At 37.7% G+C, this 22,534-nt stretch overlaps 3 protein-coding genes, 1 long non-coding RNA gene and 1 pseudogene across 4 annotated transcripts; 2 read left to right on the top strand and 3 right to left on the bottom strand.

Annotated features, from left to right (window-relative positions):
- Positions 1–7: 7 nt before the first annotated feature.
- Positions 8–2,487, bottom strand: LOC120008059 (acyl-coenzyme A thioesterase 13-like). Its single transcript, XM_038858571.1, has 3 exons — positions 2,305–2,487; positions 1,657–1,803; positions 8–501 (listed from the first exon to the last, which is right to left on the bottom strand). Exons 1-3 carry the CDS (start codon positions 2,485–2,487, stop codon positions 358–360), a joined length of 474 nt encoding a protein of 157 aa, XP_038714499.1. The 3' UTR covers positions 8–357.
- Positions 2,488–5,754: 3,267 nt separating this feature from the next.
- On the top strand, positions 5,755–6,886 carry LOC120013928 (VQ motif-containing protein 31-like). The gene has a single exon (XM_038865916.1). It carries the CDS (start codon positions 5,894–5,896, stop codon positions 6,410–6,412), a length of 519 nt encoding a protein of 172 aa, XP_038721844.1. The 5' UTR covers positions 5,755–5,893; the 3' UTR covers positions 6,413–6,886.
- On the bottom strand, positions 6,804–11,100 carry LOC120013937 (annotated as a pseudogene).
- A 3,682-nt stretch (positions 11,101–14,782) lies between these two features.
- Positions 14,783–18,425, bottom strand: LOC120007728. Its single transcript, XR_005470243.1, has 3 exons — positions 18,289–18,425; positions 16,301–16,792; positions 14,783–15,257 (listed from the first exon to the last, which is right to left on the bottom strand). It is a non-coding gene; the product is annotated as an uncharacterized LOC120007728 (long non-coding RNA).
- Positions 18,016–21,617, top strand: LOC120007718 (ABC transporter G family member 14-like). Its single transcript, XM_038858122.1, has 5 exons — positions 18,016–18,627; positions 18,873–19,665; positions 20,139–20,309; positions 20,464–20,651; positions 20,927–21,617. The coding sequence occupies exons 1-5, from the start codon at positions 18,463–18,465 to the stop codon at positions 21,569–21,571; spliced, it is 1,962 nt and encodes a 653-aa protein (XP_038714050.1). The 5' UTR covers positions 18,016–18,462; the 3' UTR covers positions 21,572–21,617.
- Positions 21,618–22,534: the final 917 nt, after the last annotated feature.

Here is a 22,534-nt window from a genome sequence, read left to right as displayed (position 1 = left end):
TTCTACATGGCTCAGAGTCTACCAGTCAGTTGTTCAGCGAGCAACTGTGGGTTTCACGTTACAAAAACAATATAAATTCAGACTACAGTGTAGTATAACATAGACATTAGAATACAAACTTTTGACAAAGGGAGAGGCGAGCGTAGCCTATTTCCAGCACTTTTTCTCATAAATTCCTTCCCTGCAATGAGACTAAAATGTTCTCAATCATCTGACAACTTCCATCATCAGATAAAAAAACATAAGTGTAAATATATATGAATACATTGTTCAGTTTCATTTGAGAAGGAAACATCATTATTTCTCCAATGGATGCTGATGTATTGAAATTCTAACCATTTGGGTAGATGAATTTGTTCACAATCTACTTGCAACTTGAAGGTACTTGGTATGACGTCCCTGTGCAATAATCTTTTTAGTCGTCTTGTTCCTAAACTCAACCGAGACAACTGCAATAGCCTTTCCAATGCGTAAAGCCTTGGCCTCGATTTCAAGTTCATCCTGCATTTAGAGAAAATCAGGCTGCACGCATGAATAGCTGATACACAATCTCCATGCATGGATTCAAATTAGAGAGCTGTGATGTCCAGCTTGGTCAAGTTCGATTCACGCTTCCACACCACATTAATTAACACCAAGGTCAAGTAACAATTATCCGTTCATCAGACACTTAATAAGTCCGGAAAGCAATGAACCTGAAGTTTCAGGTGCTGGAGTTGCTGTCTGCAGCATGCTGTCCAGACAGGGTGGAGCTGCTGTCCGGACATCACTTAGCTTGAGGCCTTCCTGGAGAGAGCACTGGAGGAAGGCTGCTCTGGAGTAAAACTGCTCAAGCTGCCTGGACACCCCTCCCACTGCTGTCTGGACAGCAGGCCTGTATTTGCACCAGCCAGGTCAGTTTATAAGCTGTTTGGACAGCAGGCGTAGTCAGACCATTTAAGTTGTTTTATCAGGACTGTTTCATTAACACATGTTTTGGGGTTCTTTCTAGGGTTTTAGAGAGAGAAAATATAGTGTTGAGAGCTTTGTGAGATCAATCTTGAGTGAAGAGTGAGATTTCTTGTGAGATTCTTGACAGGGGGTGATCGAAGCGTGGTTGAGCAAACTTGGAGATTGTTGAAGAGGCTCAGGTCATTCATCTAGTGGAAAACTCTCGAAACCCCATGGACGTAGGCTTGGTATAGCTAAACCACGTAAATCACTGTGTGCTCCTCTTCACGAATTGCTTATTTACTTCTGTTATTGCTTGGTTATTGCTTGTTGGATTGTCTATCTTTGTCCTGGTTGTGTTTTCGCCGATATTGTTCATTGAGGTGGGATATCTTGGTGTTGTTCTGCTGCGCTATATCCCAACAACACCCAAGGCCACCACCACACTCTAACCCTACCAAGTTATCGCAATGAAATAGAAGTTCAGTTATGGGTATTCAAGAGGATTTCTATCTAAGTGTTATTACTCACACCACCTATTCTGCTTCAAACCTATACAGACTCATTGTTTGTATAAATAAACCTAATTAATGTATAGGACATACAGCGGATTAACACTGCTAAGCATGCATATTATTCTCATAAGGATAAATGTGTGAATGCATCCATATGCTGATGCAATTAGGAAGAAAAATGAATATAAGCTGCAAAGTGGTTGATACTCACATCGGCATAAGCAGCATCCAAGTAGGAGACATTGATCTCTACTGAAACTCCAGTCGTTGGAGCTCCTCCAACAGTGAATACTACAGCTGACCCTAACAAGTCCACCAGTGTAGCTGTGGCCCCACCGTGCAAAGAATTACCAGCATTCTGAATCATTAACCATCGAACTTCAAACAGATCAAGACCCAATAATCAAAAGCACTTTCAGAGAAATACACAAAGTATAATACGTTGTTTTACTTTACATTTTGCAAGAAATTCTCACACTTGACATAGACTTAACTTCCACAATCAAAAGCAAATTCCAGCGGAATTAGAAAACCCCACAAAATGAATTCATTAATTGAAGGAATCTAGTTATTCTTTGACTACAAAACGATTATACTGATCTTCCCAAATTTTCCAAGAAACTAAACAAGGGCATGGGGTGCTTCCGTTCAAGTTGCTTTCTCATTATCTGAAATGGGTCAAAGTATCAAATTCCAAATCACATTCGTTTCAAAGATTTTTCTAGCTGCACTGGTCTCAAATTCCTGATTTTGACAGAAAATCGTGCAAACTGTGCGTGTGTACTTATTGTTATTGAGAGAACAATATAGAGAGAAGTGCAGTGAAGTGAATTGACTGATAAGATTGAGATGGAGGTACCAGCAAACGTTGAGGGACTTTGAAGGAGTAGACAACACGACCAGGTTCGATCAGATCGATTTTGAGACCGTCCATGATAAAGCGTTCGAAGAATCTGCTTGGCATGCCATTGATGGTCGATGCGTTCTTGTTGTCTTCGCCGCCTCCTTTCTCCAGGTACCCCCTCACTGCCTCCATTTCCATTTTCCTTCCAAGTTTGGAGTCCCAAACAAAACCCTTTTCTATTGGACTGTCGCCTTCAGTAGTTCACTGTTAGACTGGGCATCAAGCAAGCATTATTGAGCTGGGCCCAATTCGAGGAACACATTGGGCCTGAAGGCTCTCAACCCTTGGTCTGTTCCGACTGAGTTGCTAATGATAGATTGGGTCATTGCAAGCGGGTCCAGTTGCTTACCAAGGGTCCCAGACATTGCAGGTTACTAGGTTCCATCTCATCCAAGCCCATAAGTTGGGCCCTTAGTGAGGGCCCAAGCGTATACATCAGGACCTACCAGAACATTGGGTGAGTCATCCCATTTCTTTTTCTTTTGAGGCCTCCTCATGTTCATGTCGTGTGTTTCAAACTTCCGATTATGGAGTGACTTGATTTTTTTTATTAAGCATGACTGTTGACTTCCCCAACAACGCACCCTCTATTTTTGTGTCTTTAGAATTAAACGTATTTACCGGACTCCGATCTATTTATCAAATTATTATGTAAACTTCATATGGATAATAAAAATAATAAAGATCCTAACAATTGGTATACTGTAAACGCACAAGATTCAAATGAATTCGCGGGTTCCACATGTCTCACATGATGCGTACGAAATCAATCATGTACGTACAATTCAACAGTTATGATAATTGAGATATATGAGATCCCTATTATCATTGTACTTATGTGATTAAAGCTTAAAAGTGCTGGGAAACGGCAGTGACTTCTATTGCAGGAGCCTTAACCCCCACATTTGAATCTAAATGTATAAGTTGAAACAAATTAATTGAAATAAACCAAGAAACGATAGATGAATATTATGAAGAGTTTTAGGGGATAACTTAAGAAAAGCCAAGAACCATTTGAAAAACCCATTCTTTAAATCCCAGATTTTGGTGACCATAAACAGTACTTCTTGTTGAATCTTCTTGAAGAGTTGTTAGTAGAGAAGAGCTTCCTTATCAGAACCTTCACAACCACCCCCATGCTTTGTCTCTTGTTTAGATGATGTTGTATAATCCCACCACCAGTACCTCTCTTGGAGATCTTCAATGCCTCCATACAACAAAACTCCACCACCATAGTATTATTCTCTCTCTCACTCAATTTCTCTGGTTTTGCCTCTCTGTTCTTGTTTTTCTCCTTAGAACAAACCCTTTGTAGTTCCTTGTCATTGAAGTCCTCCCACAACATGTCCATCTTGTCTTCCTCACTAGTTTCTGGGCAGGAGAAGCTGGAATTCCTTCCAAGATCTAATTCTCCTTTGCTATTGTCCAAGAAATTGTCGTCGAAAGATGGAAAAACAAGGGAAGATGCATGCCATAGTGATGAAGAGATTGTGAATTGGGGACTGGAGTTTGTGATTTTTGGGAAGCTAAAGTCTTGTGACACCATTGTTGCTGCTTCTATGTATAATGTTTTAGTGAGAAAAAGAGAGAGCGCATATATGGGTTTGAATTTATTCAAATTAAAGCAAAGAGATTCATAAAGTCAAGCAACATTAAAGAGAGAAATGGGTCATCTGAGCTACCTCCGGAGAAAACATGTGTGTGTGTGTATATTTGTGATAGTGAAACTCCATTGTTGAAAGCTACATACAAACCACAAAGAGTAGTTAATGGGAGAGAATGAAGTAGTTGGAATTGTTGGTCCACAACACTTATCATATCTGCCCTAAATGGCATAAACTGAAATTTCTGGTGAAATATTCAACAATAATTTTATTTTCTTTCCTTTTATTACATCAATGCTTACTTCAATAAGAAAATGAGGGTATTAATATATAAAAAGACTGAATACAAATAATAATGATAATATTTTTTTGATAATCTTTAACGCACCATACAAGTCTGTCATTTGGACATCCTATATGGGATAAACTCGGGCCGTCAAACCTGTGTGCACAAAAATTTTCCACCTGACGACATTGTAAGTTGGGCCAAAGCCCAGTCCATGACTACAAGGGTGCTCCTAGTGGGAATTGAACTCGGGACCTTCTGAGTCCATACGGTTTATCCCAGAGAGATTCACCACTATGCTATCACCCAAACGGTTACATTATGATTATGGTATCCTCTTCTCTGTCAAAACATATAATATATTTATAAGAAGCTCTTTATGGTCATGGTTCTCTTAGATTTGAAGTTCATAAGTTGGTCATTTAGTTGTTGGAATAGCTGTCTGTGCAATGCTAAATTCAGTAAAATTTGTATAATTTGGTCAAGTAAAGGTAGTTGTGGCAAGCAAGTTATTATAAGGAAGGGAAGGAGGTTGTTACGTGTAAATTATACAAAGCAACTGAATTCCATGTACATGTCCTTTACAACAAACAAATGATGTGTCAATTGTCGTTTTTAGGAGGTGTCCTAACTGGCTTGTGAGGTCAGCAGTTAGGACAGAACCGGTTCTTGGCCTCATTTCAGTTGTAAACAATTACACATACCTACATAGCTTCTCTCCCCTTCTTTCCTCCATTTTTCATTCATCTTCTTCCTCTCATTATTTTAGAGAAAAATTTCTGAAAATTTAATTGGATTCTCTGAGAAAAGTCTACTGCTTTGGAGTTCCACAGGCATTTGAGGTATGTTCAGATTTTTTTTTTCTTCTTTAAATTCTGGTGTTATCATATGCTATCTTCATGTCACATGCTATATTCAATCACATCAAAGCATAGAATATGTGGTTTTAACTGGTGAGCAGGTCAAGATTTGCCTACCCTCGTGCACCAACACCGAACTAGCAAACAGATTCTTTTGCACTAATGACTAAAGGAAAAGGGGGTTTTTTTTTTTTTTGAGTAACCGACCTAGCTCGGCAAGTCTTTGTGCCCTTCGGATAGCTCTGGTAAGGATGCTGGTCAATCTCATAAAAGATGGTTCCTACAAGGTCAAAGGTTCCAGACTGCAAAAACTTGCTGACAGCAAACCTCGAGTCGTCATAACAATCCGCACCACGCTGATGACAGGTAACTTGGTAAGACTGGGCTGAAGCCCATGCCGGTAAGGGTTCGGAAGTGGGACAAGCCAAAGGAACCAGGATTCCACAAGAAAATATCTCAGTTGGTTAGTTCGAACTCCCGACCTCGGGCACCATACACCCTAGTTTCGGAGAGATAACCAATAAACCAACTAGGGTATTGCCAAGTGGTTCTAAAGAAAAAAAGATAATTAGCAGCATTGTTTTCCATATCTATCTGCCGCAGAAATGCACACATTTTAGGTAGGCTAGTCGGGTCAATACAAAGCATGTTCACAAATACGTTACTATATATCCCCAATTGTATGTCCTTATTCCTTAAACAATTGAATAATCTGGTGTTTTATGAACAAGGCAACTTACCAGGAATGTTTTGCAGGTCTGGGCCTGGAAGATTGACACATCTCAATGAAATAAATGTTCATGGAGAAGCCAACGATCCAAGACGCTGGCAGTTGTAAACCCTTAACCACCTTTGTGCAAACAGACACAGTTGCTTTCCGAGAGGTCGTACAGCGATTAACAGGACCATCAGAGGGTGATGCAGCGCAAGGGGCAGCGACAAAAGCTACTGGCATTAAGAGACAAACCTCCAAACTCCATGAAAGAAGGCAATATATGAGGCCAAAGCTTGAGATAGTCAAACCCTCTGTCAATTTTAAGCCTCTCAGTTCTCCAAGCAGATCAGGGAATGCTGGTTTCCTCCCAAGTCCTGTAGGCACCCCATCCACAATTTTCTCAAAACTGTCCATACAAGAAGAGGAAAACAAAATCGCGTCAGCAGTTGCAGATTTAAATGGTGAGGAAGAAGATAAAGCCATCAAAGAGAGGCAATTTTATTTGCATCCATCACCTCGATCTAGACCAGGATACACTGAACCCGAGTTACTTCCCTTGTTTCCATTAACATCTCCCCAAACAAGTGAAAAACGATGAATTTCACTCTATGTATTTCTCCCACAATGATTTTTTTTGACACTGAGACAGTATTGCAAAACATCAATTTGCTTCTCCAATTACCATTTACTCTACATTGCCTTGTTCTTTATTTTTTCCCCCCAACAGTCATTTATATAGGAAAATAGCTTCCCTGACATGATAAGACATGATAAGGTGCTAATGCAAATGTGAAGAAAGAATACAACCATACAAGGATGATTCACTGTACTTAAAGATCAAGCAAATGCAGAATACTTGGGAGAAACAAGCATATGTAGTAACGAAATATTCAATTCCGCACTTCAAAAACAATAGAGATGCAAATTCATAATAGCAAATATACGCATAGTATGAAACCTTGAATCTGCAATTGAAACGTGAATGTCTGAATCTTGAGTATCAATCAAAAGAAAATTAGTCATAGAAGCTGACATCATATCCAACTACCAGAATTCAGAAAAAAAAAAAAAACAAAAAACAAAACAAAACAATGAAATATATACTGATTAAATGAAATATATGAAATATTCATAGCCAAGTCGCAAGATTTTTATAAAGAACAATGTGGAAGTTTATAAACATGTGAAATATTGGCTAAAGTGAACATGTTTTTGATATAATATTTGGTAAATTTATGAACAATAAATCTATCAATTTGTATCATAAAGATCTATGGAGATTAACATTCAGATTCAGACCACTAGTCATTCCTAGAAGTAATGAACAAGAAACATCAATGAAAAAACTTATTATTCCATATAGAAGGTAATTAGGAATATATATGAATAAATCACTGCCATCACAAAAAGGCATGCTTTTGCAAAACAAACAGTAAAGATTCCCCAGTAACATATTAGACCCAGCAAATGAACAACTACAAGAATTAAACAAGAATACATATATTCTTTGATTTTCAAATTCCCAAAATAGTCCTTATCTGATCTGGAGGATGCCTTGCCAGTGACTTGGGGTCCGAGTAGCCATTCTTGGGATCCATAATAGCCTCGTAAATTGCCTCATAAGCTTCAGCCAGTGACCTAGCGACCTGAACACAGGTTTCAGAACGCAATTTAGGAACCTGCAACAGCCCAAATTCTGGGAGAGAACTTTCACTTCCCAAGATTATCCCAAAGAAAGCCCTCAAACACTCTGATAGAGCGGCTGGAGATGTGTCTTCCACCTCTGATAGTGGGGCCCCACTGGAATCCTTGCCACGGAAGTGATGTATCTTTTGTGACAAGCCACATCTTCTTAAAGTGCATCAACTTCATTTTCCACAAGCGCGTGCATGTGATTATCTATCATTACTCCAAGTTTCTTCACATATTCAGCTGCAACCTCTTGCCCGATCAACGGTTGTTGGATGTCACACAGGCAGTTGATGAGGAAGATTTTAGCGGGTGTTTCACTATTCTGTAACAAATTCATGATATCACAAATGAGGGTGCAATATGCACAGGACTTTCATTCAAAGAAAAAGCTGTCATTATATGAAATGAATTGCAACAAAAAAAATGTCTGGCAAGTTGGTTGAATTATATGTTCAAAACAGAAAATCAGGTAAGAGAAAAACCTGAGAAGATGGGGCAGTATTGCTATTCGTCAGAATTGCATCAACAGATGATTTACTGGTTTGGCTCGACTCAGAACTTCTTCTGTTTCTTCTCAAAGAGTGTCCACTTACCTTGGACTTGTGAGCATCTGCTGCTTGTTCACACATCTGCAATATTAATATTTCACTCAAACCAGTCAAGCCAACGATTTACAATCAAAGCCCCCTGTGTAAACCGGTATAATTCTTTATAAGCATACCCAATCTAAGTTTTTCAAAAACAACGTAACTAGAGTCTTCAGCCAATAGTTTAGTTCAGAACACGAGTTACATGAAGTTTAAATACAATTATGTGTTCCAACCACTGACAATATCAGCAATCTTTAACACTTCTAGTTTTGCAAATCTTATATAGGTGGTAATCTACATGTCTCCAACCAAAAAGTACATTAATCAAAGTATAAATGCAATCCATGCCACTGATAGGACCAACAAACACACCTGAATGATAGGATCCAATAAAGCAGATATCACGGGATCAAAAGATTTGCCAGAAGCAGAAACCATCGTGCTGTTATGGGTCTCAATTATTTCAAGCAGTAAGGAGACACCTTCTCTAACTGCTGGTGGTGGAGAAAGATCAACAGAAACAAGGGGAGGATAGCGCAAAACCTTTTCTCCTCGAATTTTTAGTACTTCAAAAAATGTTTTCTGAGCAGCATCCTTGAGTACCAAAAGAGTATTACAGAGTGCTGTATCTCTCCCAAGCAAATCTGATATCTAGAAATAAACAAAAAGGTTAAGTACTATCACAGAAGAAGAGCGGGGCTAGCAGAAATATCGAGATGGAAGCACAACTCACAGTGTAGCTGTAGAATTCCAGTGTATTACAGAGTTTACATGAAATTATAAGACTAGGTTGCGACTGCAAAACTTGTTCAACTCTCACTTTAAATGGGCGACAAACCCCTTCAAATATTTTATCCAGAACAAATGTTAAGTCATTTTCTGTATTTGCAGACTCGTTATCCAAGCTCTTGGTAAACCGGCTTGCAGTTGAACCAGGATCCACTACTGCATCAGGATCAAGCAACACAAGGACAAGTTCTCCCTCAGATGCCAAGGCCTGCATAGACACAATAGATTGTAACTTATGTTGACATTATAATATACAAAAAGTAAATATAATCGGGAAAAAGTCTAACTACATAAATAGATTTGAACAGAAAGTAAAAGGTACAGCCACAGCTGATGTAACCACCCTAGCATATCTCCTACATATCGCAAGGGATCATGGGCATGCACTTCTATTGGTCGTGGAAGTCCCCCACGTCCTCCATGTGTGAGAGCACTTATAAACCTTCTAAATAATGCATTATGCCTCATATTTGCCACTGGTAATTAGCAAAAGGATGTTTCATTTAATATTTGTAGTTATTCCTCTTTTTATTTTCATTTTAATCCTTTTGAGTTGAATCAGCAAAAGGGGTTTTTTTTGATAAACAACGACGAACAGGTTATCACTAGTATGACAAAACAGAATTACCTCTTCAGTACAATATTTGAAAAGGACAGGCTTCTCTTTGAGGCAGCGAACTGCAGTTTTCAAGAGGTCACTAACTTCTGGATTATCGGTGTCTCCCAATTTCCTACACTCTGCCTGAACCCACCTAGAGAAGAAAACAGAACAAGATACTTATTATTAGATCCAATCAAACGCCAGAGAAACACGCTATAAAGATATATGAAGTATGCAAATGTCGATGAACTGAGCTAAAACAAAGCATGCCTATTGTACATCTGTAATCTGTATAATGCTTAGAGCACAAAAATGCCAGATTTTACCCTTTTATGATGCTTGTGGGTCTAGTCAGTATAAAAAAAATACAAGTAACTAAATCTGGATATATTCTCCACACCCCCAATTAAAAAGGACAGGGGATTCCTATATGCTTCAAAATAACATCATGATGGCGAGGCTTCACCTGCATAAGCGCTCATAAGCTCCTTCTTGGTACACTGCCATCGTATCCATCAGCTCCAAACCTGCACGCTGTAAGAATATTCTCAAGTTAATGTACTGACCATTATTAAATCTATAAACTGAAACATGAGCGAAAGGAGAATGATTTGCTTTGGGTATAGCCCTAATACTTGGTGCCTCCACCACTCTTGCATGGTTGGAAATCGATGGTGAATGCCAGGTTTCATTGGTGCTTGTCTGTCTTCAACTTAATCGTAGAATATTTAAACTTAAAAGCTTCTTCAGGAAATCAGGTCATGATAGCCAATTTCAAAGCTCATAGTTAAACTTTGCAGTTGGCATGAATTTCTTGAACATGAGATAGTGCCTTGAAGAAATTCTCATTGAGTTCTTCATCCCTCAATGCACTAATCTAAGACAGCAACCAGATATAGAGACAAACTTAGAAAGTTAGCAAAAATAATCCAGTTGTAACATAGAAGTTAAAGCCAACCTCTTCATTAGAGAGCTGGTAATCGCGAAGGAAGCAGGAAAAAATCTCTTGCCTCTGCGTAGTGACGTCCAGATCTTGCTTGAGCCTCTCGGTGGTGCTGATTATATCGCCGGTTTTACTACTGCTACTGCTCAAGGCATTTGCGATTCTGCAAAAAAAAAAAAAAAAAACAAAAACAAAGTTTTGCTTTCAAATCCAACGACGGATCACAAACCAAAAACCCTAAATCTTACTTATCGCAGCAATCAGCGAGTGCATTGACTTCCTCGTCGACGCGATCCAAGGCCTGCGGCGAATTCAAACGAATATGATCGATAAAAGGCAGAGCCACAAAAACATAATTATGGTTACATTGTAGATGCTAAGAGAACCTGTTGAGCAGTAAGGGCGGCCTGAAGGAAGTCGATATTGATGGAGAGTGAACGCTTTTCGATAGTGGATCTGAGGTTCCGACGTGCCTGGGAAGTGTTGTCGGTGTAAAAAGTGGAGAGAGCGTTGAGGGAGGCAAGCAAGTCAGATGTTTCGGTCCTCGACTCCAACACCTTCCTCAGCTTCCTCGACAGCCCCGGCGCCAATCCCACCGTCGCCATGATTTCCGATCGTTGAGTCCGAGATCTCCATACAGTTATTTTAGTTAAAAGGCCAGAAAGAAACGAAAACCCACGATGGGCTGGATCTTCTTTTACTTGACAAACTATCTTCATGGGCTTGATGACCATTTGCCTGTTTTAGTCAACCGAATACAAAAGCCCAATTTTGTGAAGTCCGGCCCAACTTTAAGATGGAGGCCTACTTTATATAGACTCTCTCTTTTAACCAAAACCAGATGAACAAAAAGCCCACTAAGTATAGACTCTCTTTTTTAACCGAGAACAAAATTATACAGGCCTAGTGTGGCAAAGCTTTTAAAATGTAGCATATATGCCTATAGAAATGGTGGTAGCAGAAATGCTGGATAATTTTAGTAGTAGGTATGCTGCTTGAATGTTATGTAGTGTTTGGTTGAACTTTTGTTGGTAACATTTTTATTGTGTAGCATATTCTGATAAATTACGTGGAGGGGTATTATATTATAATAGCAATTAATTAAAGATACTCAAATCAATTATAAATTAATAAATTAATTAAAGTTTTAATAACAGTTAATTTATTTATTAAATGAGATATTTTATAATAACACTATTACTTAATTTATTAAATGAGAGATATTTTATATAACACTATTCCTTGATTTATTAAATGAGAGATATTTTATAGAATGACTTAAGTGTACAATTTGAGGGTATAATCGGAATAAATCAAAGTCATGGGGACAATACTGTCTTTGGTTACTGAAATGCTACTAAAATGGTTCTAGCAAGTAGTATGTGAAAAGTAGTAGAAAATGATGCTAAAAAATGTCTCGAATTATGTGTCAAAAATACCTATTTGAATGGGAGGTAACATTTATACTACAAAGTAGTATAAATGCTACAAAAAAGGTCTTACCAAACTGGCTCACAATCTTATTCTTTTGATATCTGATATGAGTCTAAACTTGGATTGACAAATCCACGTATCACAGAAGTATTTCTTTCAACGAGAATCAAACTCGAGACTTTCCTGATCCATCCTATTTGACCCAAAGAGATTCATTATAATCATATTCTAAAGATGAATATATCAATCCTCATGCTTACGTGAGTATTATGAGGACCTAGAAGAGTAGCAGTGGTAAGGGCCATACATGGGCATGGCCTCTTTAGTCTTTTACATATCTATTTGTAAAATTATATTATTTTATTTTAGACAAAGATTTTCAAGCCACAAAATGATTTCAGTCATCATATATTTCTTCCACCTACAACAACCACCTAAAAAGTTGCAATTTTTTAATAAATAAAAACAAAACCCCATCAACATCAACAATCTCCATAAGCCATATATATATGCATCATTTCAACAATAATAACTACCAATATGGTCTAGAGATTAATTATATATATTTGCAAATATCCCCTCCCTAGTTGATGATTAAGTGGCCACCCATGGTAGTGCAACTACAAAAGGCCAAAAAAAAAAAAAAAAAAAAAAGCAAAAAAGAAAACATGCACGCGTGGATTCTGCCTTGTATATATCCTCCCTAGTCCCTAATACCAATCTTTTACAAATGGGCTACATATATATATTTATATATAGGCTTTGTTTTGGCATTTTGCACTATTTGCTTGTAAATCTATATAAATCTAAACACATGAAGGATATTGTCCATTCTGAGTCACAGGTCTGGTACGGATTTGTTGTTATTGGGCAATCGCCGTTGGTTTTTAAGCTCAAAAAATATGTCCTTGTCTGAGAGGTGAAAGGTCATTATTGATATACACCATTCAATTGGATTATGTCAATCTGATGTGGGATATTAGTGTTCATATCTTACATTACATGACATTCCTTTCCACATCATCCCCACTTAATCATATGGATGTGCATGCATAATGTGTCTCACACTAATTTTTTTTAAAAATGACTAAAAGGGTGAGCTCAACCAACCACATATATATATATATATATATGTATGTATATATCCACCTTCACCACTACCACGAGGAGTTGAGATAGGGGCTAACCCTTCTTGATCTATGTACCCTATATGAAATGGGAGTACATATAGGATCACTCTTTGTTATTAAGGTGATTATGATCATCACTTCTGGTGCCCCTCATCATGTGAACAACTTTCAATTTCATATTCCCTTTTACAATTATTTTCCTACGCGTGTCGGATTCGGATTGGATAATGTAGATAGTATATCTTGATCACATATAAGTATTTGACACAAATACTACTTTTCACTATTAGCCTAGCTAAACCATAAACCCTAGACATACATATCTATATTTGTACTCGAATATCATTTGGACGGTGATAAACCAAATCTAGTTTGAATCTATATGCCACCCATCGAAGCCCTAGCTCTAAAATTTTATGTGAAATTCATGATTTAGTGGTTTTTTTTTAACAACGGAGAGAATCCACCTAATAGTCAGTCCATTCCTGCATGGTAAATTCTAGAGACAACAGTACGCCTCCACACGTCTTAGTTCGATCGTGAATATAATCCCAAGCACCCGATACATGTCTTAGTTTAGTCGTGATTATAATCCCAAGCAGGGAATTGAACTCGGATACGTGCGCCTAACCCACACATATCAAGATCTGTCATGCGACCGAGACGAGCCCATGGGATAGGAGTACCAAAACAATGGATTAATTGTAGGGTTTGCTAGAGCCAACTTGTAGAAGTACTCATGGGATTTGGAAGAAAATTTGGTAACCACTTCATGACATTAAAGTTACATTATTTAATTTTTCAATAATGTTTTTAGCCAAATTAGCTTTTTTTTTATACACCATTTGTAGTACTACTTTTTTTATCACTCTGAATTGTCTCTAAGCATGCAACTAGGTACTAAAAATAGCACCATCATCATCATTATCCTTAACAATTAAATAAAGTTAAACAATTTCCATTGTCTAATCATCACCATTTTATAACTCCAGTACTCCCATTAACTTTCTTTTTTCTTCTCCATATAGTGTGCAAGCTAAGTTGAAGATAATGTAATGAATTTCATGTCAGTTTTTTCTTTCTTTCTCGTGTCAGTTTGGGCATGGAATGTCGTCTACATCAAACAAAAGTGATTCCAGCACTGCACCAAGTTAAAAGGTTGCAGTTCCATGCGTGGGTCAAAGTTGTGGTGGTGGTTTCACCACAAGATTTGGAGATTCAAGTAGATGAGATTTGGAGACTCAAGTTGATGTCAATCGAGAGGTGACTCGGTTGACAATTAATTGGATAGATATATATGTGTCTAAAATTCGATTCAAATGAAAAACATATTTCTCGACGATATTTCAAAAAGTTGATGCCAATTGCTACTCCCGACCATTTTTGGTTTGTTTCACATGGAATTATTATTTCATGAAGTAGATAATGTGTACAAACACAAATACATACATCTTTGTTAAAGGTAGTTCTTAAGATATGGTGTCCTTTTGTAATATAAAGATGACAAAAGTCATGGTGCTTTGAAGTTCTATGCCAAAATCACATTATAAGGCTCCAAATATGACTCGGGTGTATTTGTATTTTTTATATGTACGAATTTGACGGTATAATATTAAGTTCATATCGGATGTCCAAATAACAAATTTAAATTACGTCGTTCTCCGTTACCAAAAAAAGGTGTGTAACATCTTCACATCGACCATTCAAGGGTGAAAGGACATCTTCCAACTGAAAATCAAACATCATGAATAGAAGGTCCATCGGCAATGAAAATCTCCTAGTATTTATTGCAAATGGACTATTCATTATTATAGAAAGCGCATCTAAAAGTGTTGCAAGAACATCATACAATACCATCTTCAGTGGAGTACGATTCAGCCTCAAAGAGGATCGAGATTATACATATAAAATCATTTGATTTCTCAGAATTCTAATCAAGAACTTTGTTTGCCACCTTGACAATATATGATGATAATACATCAAACTAGAAAAAACAAGCAACATATTAGTTTGTATAAGAAACCAACTCATCCTACTAAAGAGCCAGAAATGTTTAACTATATAGGCATTGCATCTCCATGGCTCTACCTCTCCGGACAGTTAAGGTAGCCGGAAATCAAGTTTTTCATTCCAAGGAAAAGGTTTAGTTAGCCGGAAATCAAGTTTTCCGATTGAAATCAACTCGCCGCACTAAAACCCAACGGCCAACAACTTTACCTGATGTTTGGAGACATGAGGCCTTCCATTGCCCACCTGAAAAATTCCTGTGGAACCAAATACACGCGTTTTCTTTATTAAAAAATGCATATCACTACTGGGTTTAATACCAAGTAATAATTATTGAACGTTAAGTGGTGGTCAAAAGCCTAATTAAGGTAGTGAAAAGTAACAATTATTAGGAGAAAGTGAAGTGAGAGAGTCCACAAGACAAAGACAACAAAGAGAGAGGAGAGAAACCCATTCCCACTCCCACACCCATTTATTATTACATACATAATGGGAGAAGATTATGAGTGGGGTGGGATCCCATTACTACACTCTTATTCTCAGTGCTCTCTGCAGAAAAAGAAAAAAAAATTACACTGAGAGGAAATGGAATCCAAGTGATGCCTTCTCCTTTAATCATCTCTCTCTCTCTCTTATTCAGCTTAAATAATATATACAGTCTAGAGAAAGGAAAAGATAAATAATGTTATATAAAGCTACGTTCACTTTTGTTCGGCATCTAACTTCCCCCACCTTTCTTTACCTATATGAATACTCCAGATATGATAACATGTAGTCATACGAATGTTGAATATTACAGTGAAAGAAATCAACACTACTAACAAATGAAAAGGGGAAATATATATAAGAATCAGATGACTTTACTAGGAAAAAGCAGTGTGTGTTCTTTAGCTTTATTAATTTCCCATTTAGAAGTCTTAACATATATTTAAAGACTATCATTCACCCCTGGCTTTCTCTAGTAAACTAGTAGCTTCCTTTATCCTCCACCTTTCTTTTTCTTTGAGATAATTCTCATATGGAGATAACAAAAAGAAAAGTAAAAGGAAATTCTCCCATTACAAGCAAGTATATATCTCATGAGGTTATATATGCTCCGTGAAAAAAACGCGACAGACAGCCATGATCAAGTTTTTTTGACTTGTATTAAAAAAGGAATCAGAAAAAGAAAAGGAATGATAATGAAGGATATAAAAGATAAGATCAGTTAAGTCCAAATGACAAATATTAACTTTTAATTGGACAACCAGTACTCACCACACGTGAAAAAAGAAAGCAAGGCGAGAATATTAAGAGATACCTTAATTTGGTTTGGTTTACTCACAAGTACGTTCCAGTGCTTGATCTCCGATGCCAGATGCATGGAACGGAGAGTTAGTCATGTCATTGTCCACAGAAATACTGAAAAGCATGTGAAAATAATCAAACTTTTCTTCTTTAATAGTTCATATGCTTTCAACGATTTCAATGTGAATTTTGTAAAGAGGGACAACCTTGGACAAACAAACCATAGATGTTAGATATTAATGAAAGAGATGTACATGGAAGAATAAATAACTAATTTTAACTGAATTAAAACATAATGGAATTTTTTAGAAAAATGCAGTAAGATTGGGCCATTTGCAGAAACAAATTTTAAAATGCCTGTTGGAACTAGTGGAAATAGTTAAAAGGCAAACATATACACAAAGAACATAAAATCATTTGATCCCTGAAAACTAAATGGAGTTGCCTTTATTTTGGCTCGTAGGAGATTCCACTTGCTTCATGCTCCAGCTCTACTTTGTGCGAACTGCGAAGTCGTGAGGAGCACCATTAAATGTCTACGGCAGAACTCATTTCTTATTTTCAAATTTAAAAATAGAAAGAAAAAAAAAAGTGTAAACAGTATGCGTGGGCATAGAAAGCACTTGGGAAAACAAAATAACTCCATAAAATATATGGCGAAGAACCGATATATTAACTACTAAGTACTATAGTCTTCCATGAACTAGCCTTGGGAGTGCATTATTGACTTAGAACGGGCTGAGGAAGAATTCCTTAAGAAGTTGGAACGTGTTCGGAAGAATCCAAATCGGAATCGGAATTGAAGTTGTTGTTTTTGAATTAAAGTTTCAGTTTTTCAACTTTGACCGACCATAAATTTTGATCCGCTCTTGTATTTCCTTATTATAATATGTTTCCGAGGACTGATTTTGAAGACCTAAAACTCAACTTGGGGCTTTCCCCAATTGAGATTCTGAAGAAGATCAAAATGGTTTCGTTTTGTAGTCCAACGGAGTTAATTAAATTCCTACACATTTTAATTAATTGTGTTTAAAAGTCAACTGGGGCTTTCCCCAGTTGAGATTCGGAAGGAGATTAAAAAGGCGTCGTTTTGTAGTCCGACGAAGTTAATTAAATTCCTGCAAGTTTTAATTAATTGTGTTTCCAATTCTAGTTTAATTTGGAGTCCGATTAGGGTTTGATTGTTATTTTTCAGACTATAAACGTTTGTAAGTCATTATTATGCATATTACTAATAAAACTCTTGAGATTCTCTCAATTATTCTTGGTGGATTCCAAATTAACGCAGAACGGAAACGGAAAAACGGCAAGATCTTTGTCAATGCCGTAGGAAGCAAGAAAGCCCAGAGAAATAAACTCTGCCAACGAAGTCGGTATTATTATCAAGCAAAAACTCCTCCACCTAGGAGGTTACAAAGACTTATATAGTAGATGCAATCCTAATTGCAACAGACTAACTTAAAGGAAATAATAGGGAGTAACTAACTTAAAAGGAAATAATAGAAAGTAAACAACTAAGTAAACCAAAATATTTAAGTAAACAAATTATTACTAAACACACGCCAAAGACTTCTGATTGTGGTCCCACATCTCATAGAAATCATCTACTGCTTGTTCGACTGCTTGCGCTTGTCCTACATCACAAATTTCTTGATTTCGTCGTGAACGAATTCATGTGTTACTAGCTTCCGCATTGCGTCAATTATAGTGTTCTCAACAATATAAAGAAAGTATAGCCCTTAAAAATAATCTTCATCAGCAGCATGTATTATTCCATGTGTCAACCATTAATATGCCTGCCACATGAAGATTATATATTCATTCTTGGTCACAATAAGATGAAAGCATGTATGCGTGTGTGAGTGTGCGATAGTGGGAGTGTACGAGAGGGGGAAAGAGAGAGAATTATGCTAATGAAGGAAAACTAGGATGAGATTTGTATAAATAATTATCAAGAGTTAGTGTCAGAATTTTAGAAGAGAGAAGATGGTGGGATCCCACCTGGAGGACAGGCACACTTCACAGATCGAGACTCAGCAGAAGTAGAGTCCCCTTGCTCCTGTATATATATGTGCTTGTGCTCTGCAGTTCAATTTGGGAGGCCAAGTTGAAAGGAATACCTTGACGACTTCTCCCTTCTCCTGACCACTAACACCACCTCATCTTGATGTGGCGATGACCTTTAACTGCAAAGCCCCAAAGCCAGAATACTGCAGCAGCAACTCGGTAGTAAGTCTCACAGAGATGCCTGAGCCCCAAGGAAGGACTGTTCTTGCCTACCCCATACAAGCTGAGTCACAGCATGTCCTCCCAATGACCTTGTATCCTATAACTTTGAAGGTCTGTCTCTCCTCTCTCACATACACAATCACACACCCCTGCAAAACAATGGATATAATCGCACATAAAAAAAATATAGCCATGCACAGGGCAAAGAGAAAAACTAGGCAAATCTTCTGCTTGTTTATGTATAAGCACGATGATAGAAATATTAAACTTGTGTGATTAAAATTTTCAACAGCGATTGATAATATTCTAAATGTGCTGGATAACATTTTTTTTTCACAATTATCTCATCCTTGCAGTTTGAGGAGGTAGTGTATAAAGTTAAATTGGATCAAAAGGGATGGTGTTCCAGTGGTACATGGGATACCCAAGAAAAGACTATATTGAATGGCATAACGGGCATAGTTTTCCCGGGTGAGATACTAGCTATGCTTGGTCCTTCTGGTAGTGGAAAAACCACTCTCCTTACTGCTCTTGGAGGTCGTCTTACTGGTAAATTGTCTGGAAAGATTATGTACAACAGTCAACCTTTCTCTGGTAGCACAAAGCGACGAACAGGATTTGTAGCACAGCATGATGTTTTGTACCCACATCTCACAGTGTTTGAAACCCTATTATTTACGGCGATGTTAAGGCTACCTACTAGCGTGACCCAGGATGAGAAAGTCCAGCAGGTGGACCAAGTTATAACTGAATTGGGATTGACTCGGTGCCGGAACAGCATGATAGGTGGGCCACTCTTTAGAGGAATATCTGGAGGGGAGAAGAAGAGGGTAAGTATAGGTCAGGAAATGCTAATCAATCCAAGCTTATTATTACTAGATGAGCCCACATCAGGTCTGGACTCAACCACAGCTCAGAGAATCCTGACTACAATCAAACGGCTCGCAAGTGGTGGTCGAACGGTCGTAACCACCATTCACCAGCCCTCAAGCCGGCTGTACCACATGTTTGATAAGGTCATCTTACTCTCAGAGGGTTGCCCCATCTACAATGGCCCAGCATCTGCAGCCTTGGAATACTTCTCCTCCATTGGATTTTCAACATCAATGACTGTTAATCCAGCCGACTTTTTACTTGATCTTGCCAATGGTAATGCAAAACTCTACTTTATGCATCTAATTTATCAAACTAATGTGAACTGAAAGAGCAATTGAAGCCGATGCCACATTAATTGGACAAAGGCTTTGATGATGATGAAACAACCGTTGGAAGGAGAGGGTGTTCCCCTTTATGCATCATTTCTTCCACCCTCTCTATTGCTCACTTGCAATGGAGCTATTGGTCTTCCAATGTGGAGCATAAACCTAAACCTAAACCTTTTATAAGACAGACTATAATGAGACTGCATCTTCCAAAGAGAAAAAAACTTGTCTATATTATTTCCTTTATTCTAGTAAATGTAAGGTCACCTTGATCTCTCCTAACAAAACCATAAAAGATATATGGTCTTAATATGTGACTTTAAATCTGCAGAGGTAATAAATATCAAACTTTTATCTCATGTATTGGATTAACAGAAATATACTTTGTTGTGGCAACTAAGCAATATCTTATAATTGCAGGAATTAGCCCTGATTCGAAGCAGGGATCTGAGCAAGGCGAGATCAGTGAACAAGAATATACGATGGTCAAGAAAACTCTAATATCTGCTTATGAGAAAAACATTTCTACAAGACTGAAAGCTGAGCTTTGCAATGTGGATGCCAATAATCCAACAAAAGATTCTTCTAGAAGTATACCTTCTGTCTTCTCTCCTTGATTTAATCATGCCGTAGTAATAACAAATTAACAGTTCAATCACCATACGAGTGGAGCAATCATCACCATAAGCTTTAAATGTCTCCCTTTTTTTCAAAATTTCTAAACAGTTATTCTAAAATGGAACAGGTATTGACATGAAGGCTGAGCAATGGTGCACAAGTTGGCAGCATCAGATAAAGGTGCTACTTCAGAGAGGACTAAGGGAGCGGAGGTACGAAGCCTTCAACAGGCTGAGGATATTCCAAGTCATTAGTGTTGCTATACTTGGTGGACTCCTATGGTGGCGCACCCCAACTTCTCATATTGCTGACCGAGTAAGAATTTGTTCCTCTAAGGAACTTTTCTACTTTCATAATGAATAGGACCCATGGTCACTAGCTCTTAAACAAAATTTAAAACTCAAGTAAAAAACATGAAAAGTTGCCACCGTAAATCTCACATGAACTTCGACCACAAGAAAATGCTTACATTTGTATCTACATTACGTACTTGACAATAGCATCTTTTCAATAAATAGGAAACATGTTAAGGTAGATGAGGTCTATCTCCATCTTATATGTGCTAAAGAAGGTATGTGTTTGCAATGCAGATTGCCATGCTATTTTTCTTCTCTGTTTTCTGGGGCTTCTATCCTCTCTACAATGCTGTTTTTACATTTCCTCATGAGAGATCAATGCTCATCAAGGAAAGATCATCAGGAATGTACCACCTATCTTCCTATTTCATAGCCAGAACAGTTGGTGACCTGCCTTTGGAGCTTGCATTACCAACTGCATTTGTTTTTATAATCTATTGGATGGGAGGGCTGAAACCAGATCCATTAACTTTCATTCTCTCCCTATGCATTGTTCTTTACAGTGTTCTTGTCTCCCAAAGTTTAGGGCTAGCGTTTGGTGCGATTCTAATGGACGTAAAACAAGCCACAACTTTAGCTTCAGTAACGACTCTGATTTTCCTCATTTCCGGAGGCTACTACATCCAACAAATTCCTCCCTTCATAGTCTGGCTAAAGTACTTGAGCTATAGCTACTACAGTTACAAACTTCTTCTGGGAGTTCAGTACAGTGAAAATGATTATTATCAGTGCTCAGAAGGAGGCTGGTGCCGGGTGGGAGATTTTCCTGCAGTCGAGTCTATTGGGTTGCAGCATTTGTGGGTGGATGTGTGCATCATGGGAGTGATGCTGGTGGGTTATCGACTCATTGCTTACTTGGCACTGCGTCGTGTACGGTAAAGATTACACTTTCAAGTTCAACAAACAAAACAAGTTTGAAGAGTTTTGTCCTTCTTCAACAGAGAAATCACATTTTAGATTTAGATGGAAACCAGGTCGTGATATTTTTCATCAGCCTACCTAGTGAGTTGATGTATTAGCCTTCCATACCATACTCTAGATGACGAAATGTTCAATCTCTGAATAAAAATACAATAATTCATAGTTTACATGGAACATTTATGATAAATTAATTGAAAATGTCATATGATAGGATGAATGGAAAAGGAAAACATGCATTTCTCTATAAGAAAATATAAGAGAGTGACCAAACTGTTAAGACCATCGATCTTTTGCAGAACCAATTGTGGATTTTCATGGGCTCCTAAAATTAAACATTACCATCCCGCAACCGCAACCACAACCACAACCCAGGAAAGAAATCAAAGTAATAAAGGGGTCAAATGTGATTCAAAGGATATATAATATGTAGACAAACTGAAAGTGACAGGTGATTAAGATTGCAAATCGAGCAGAGTCTGGTACAAGTCCTAGGAAAACGAACTTCTCTATAAAACTAATGCCAATTATGTGAAATTCCTCATACCATATCATTTAAAAAGTAACGAAGTATTCAAGGAAAGATAAGTGGAGCGTCAAGGGTGAACTGACAATATGAAAAGATTTCAACATACAGAAACCTTTTCTCCTTTATGGTTTTGACTTTTGACTGCATCCAATTGCCTCCTCGAGTCCAACGAAGACAATGGGGAAACAAGAAAAGGGAAATTATAAGAGAAAACATGTGGACGTGTAAGGCCGGACCAGCAAAAACTGGAAGATAATATTTTCACCTCCAAGGCTTAAATAGCGAAAAAATATGGTTTGGATGCAAAACAATAGGGAAAAAAATAAAAAATGGAAAGAAGAAACTCACATGGAGTGGACACTCAATCGCTCATTCATTAAGAAGAATGATACCCA

The sequence above is a fragment of the Tripterygium wilfordii genome, chromosome 2 (assembly GCF_013401445.1).
Source record: "Tripterygium wilfordii isolate XIE 37 chromosome 2, ASM1340144v1, whole genome shotgun sequence".
Classification (NCBI taxonomy): Eukaryota; Viridiplantae; Streptophyta; class Magnoliopsida; order Celastrales; family Celastraceae; genus Tripterygium; species Tripterygium wilfordii.
Note: the sequence above shows the minus strand (reverse complement) of the source record. Positions and strands in the feature narration are given on the sequence as shown.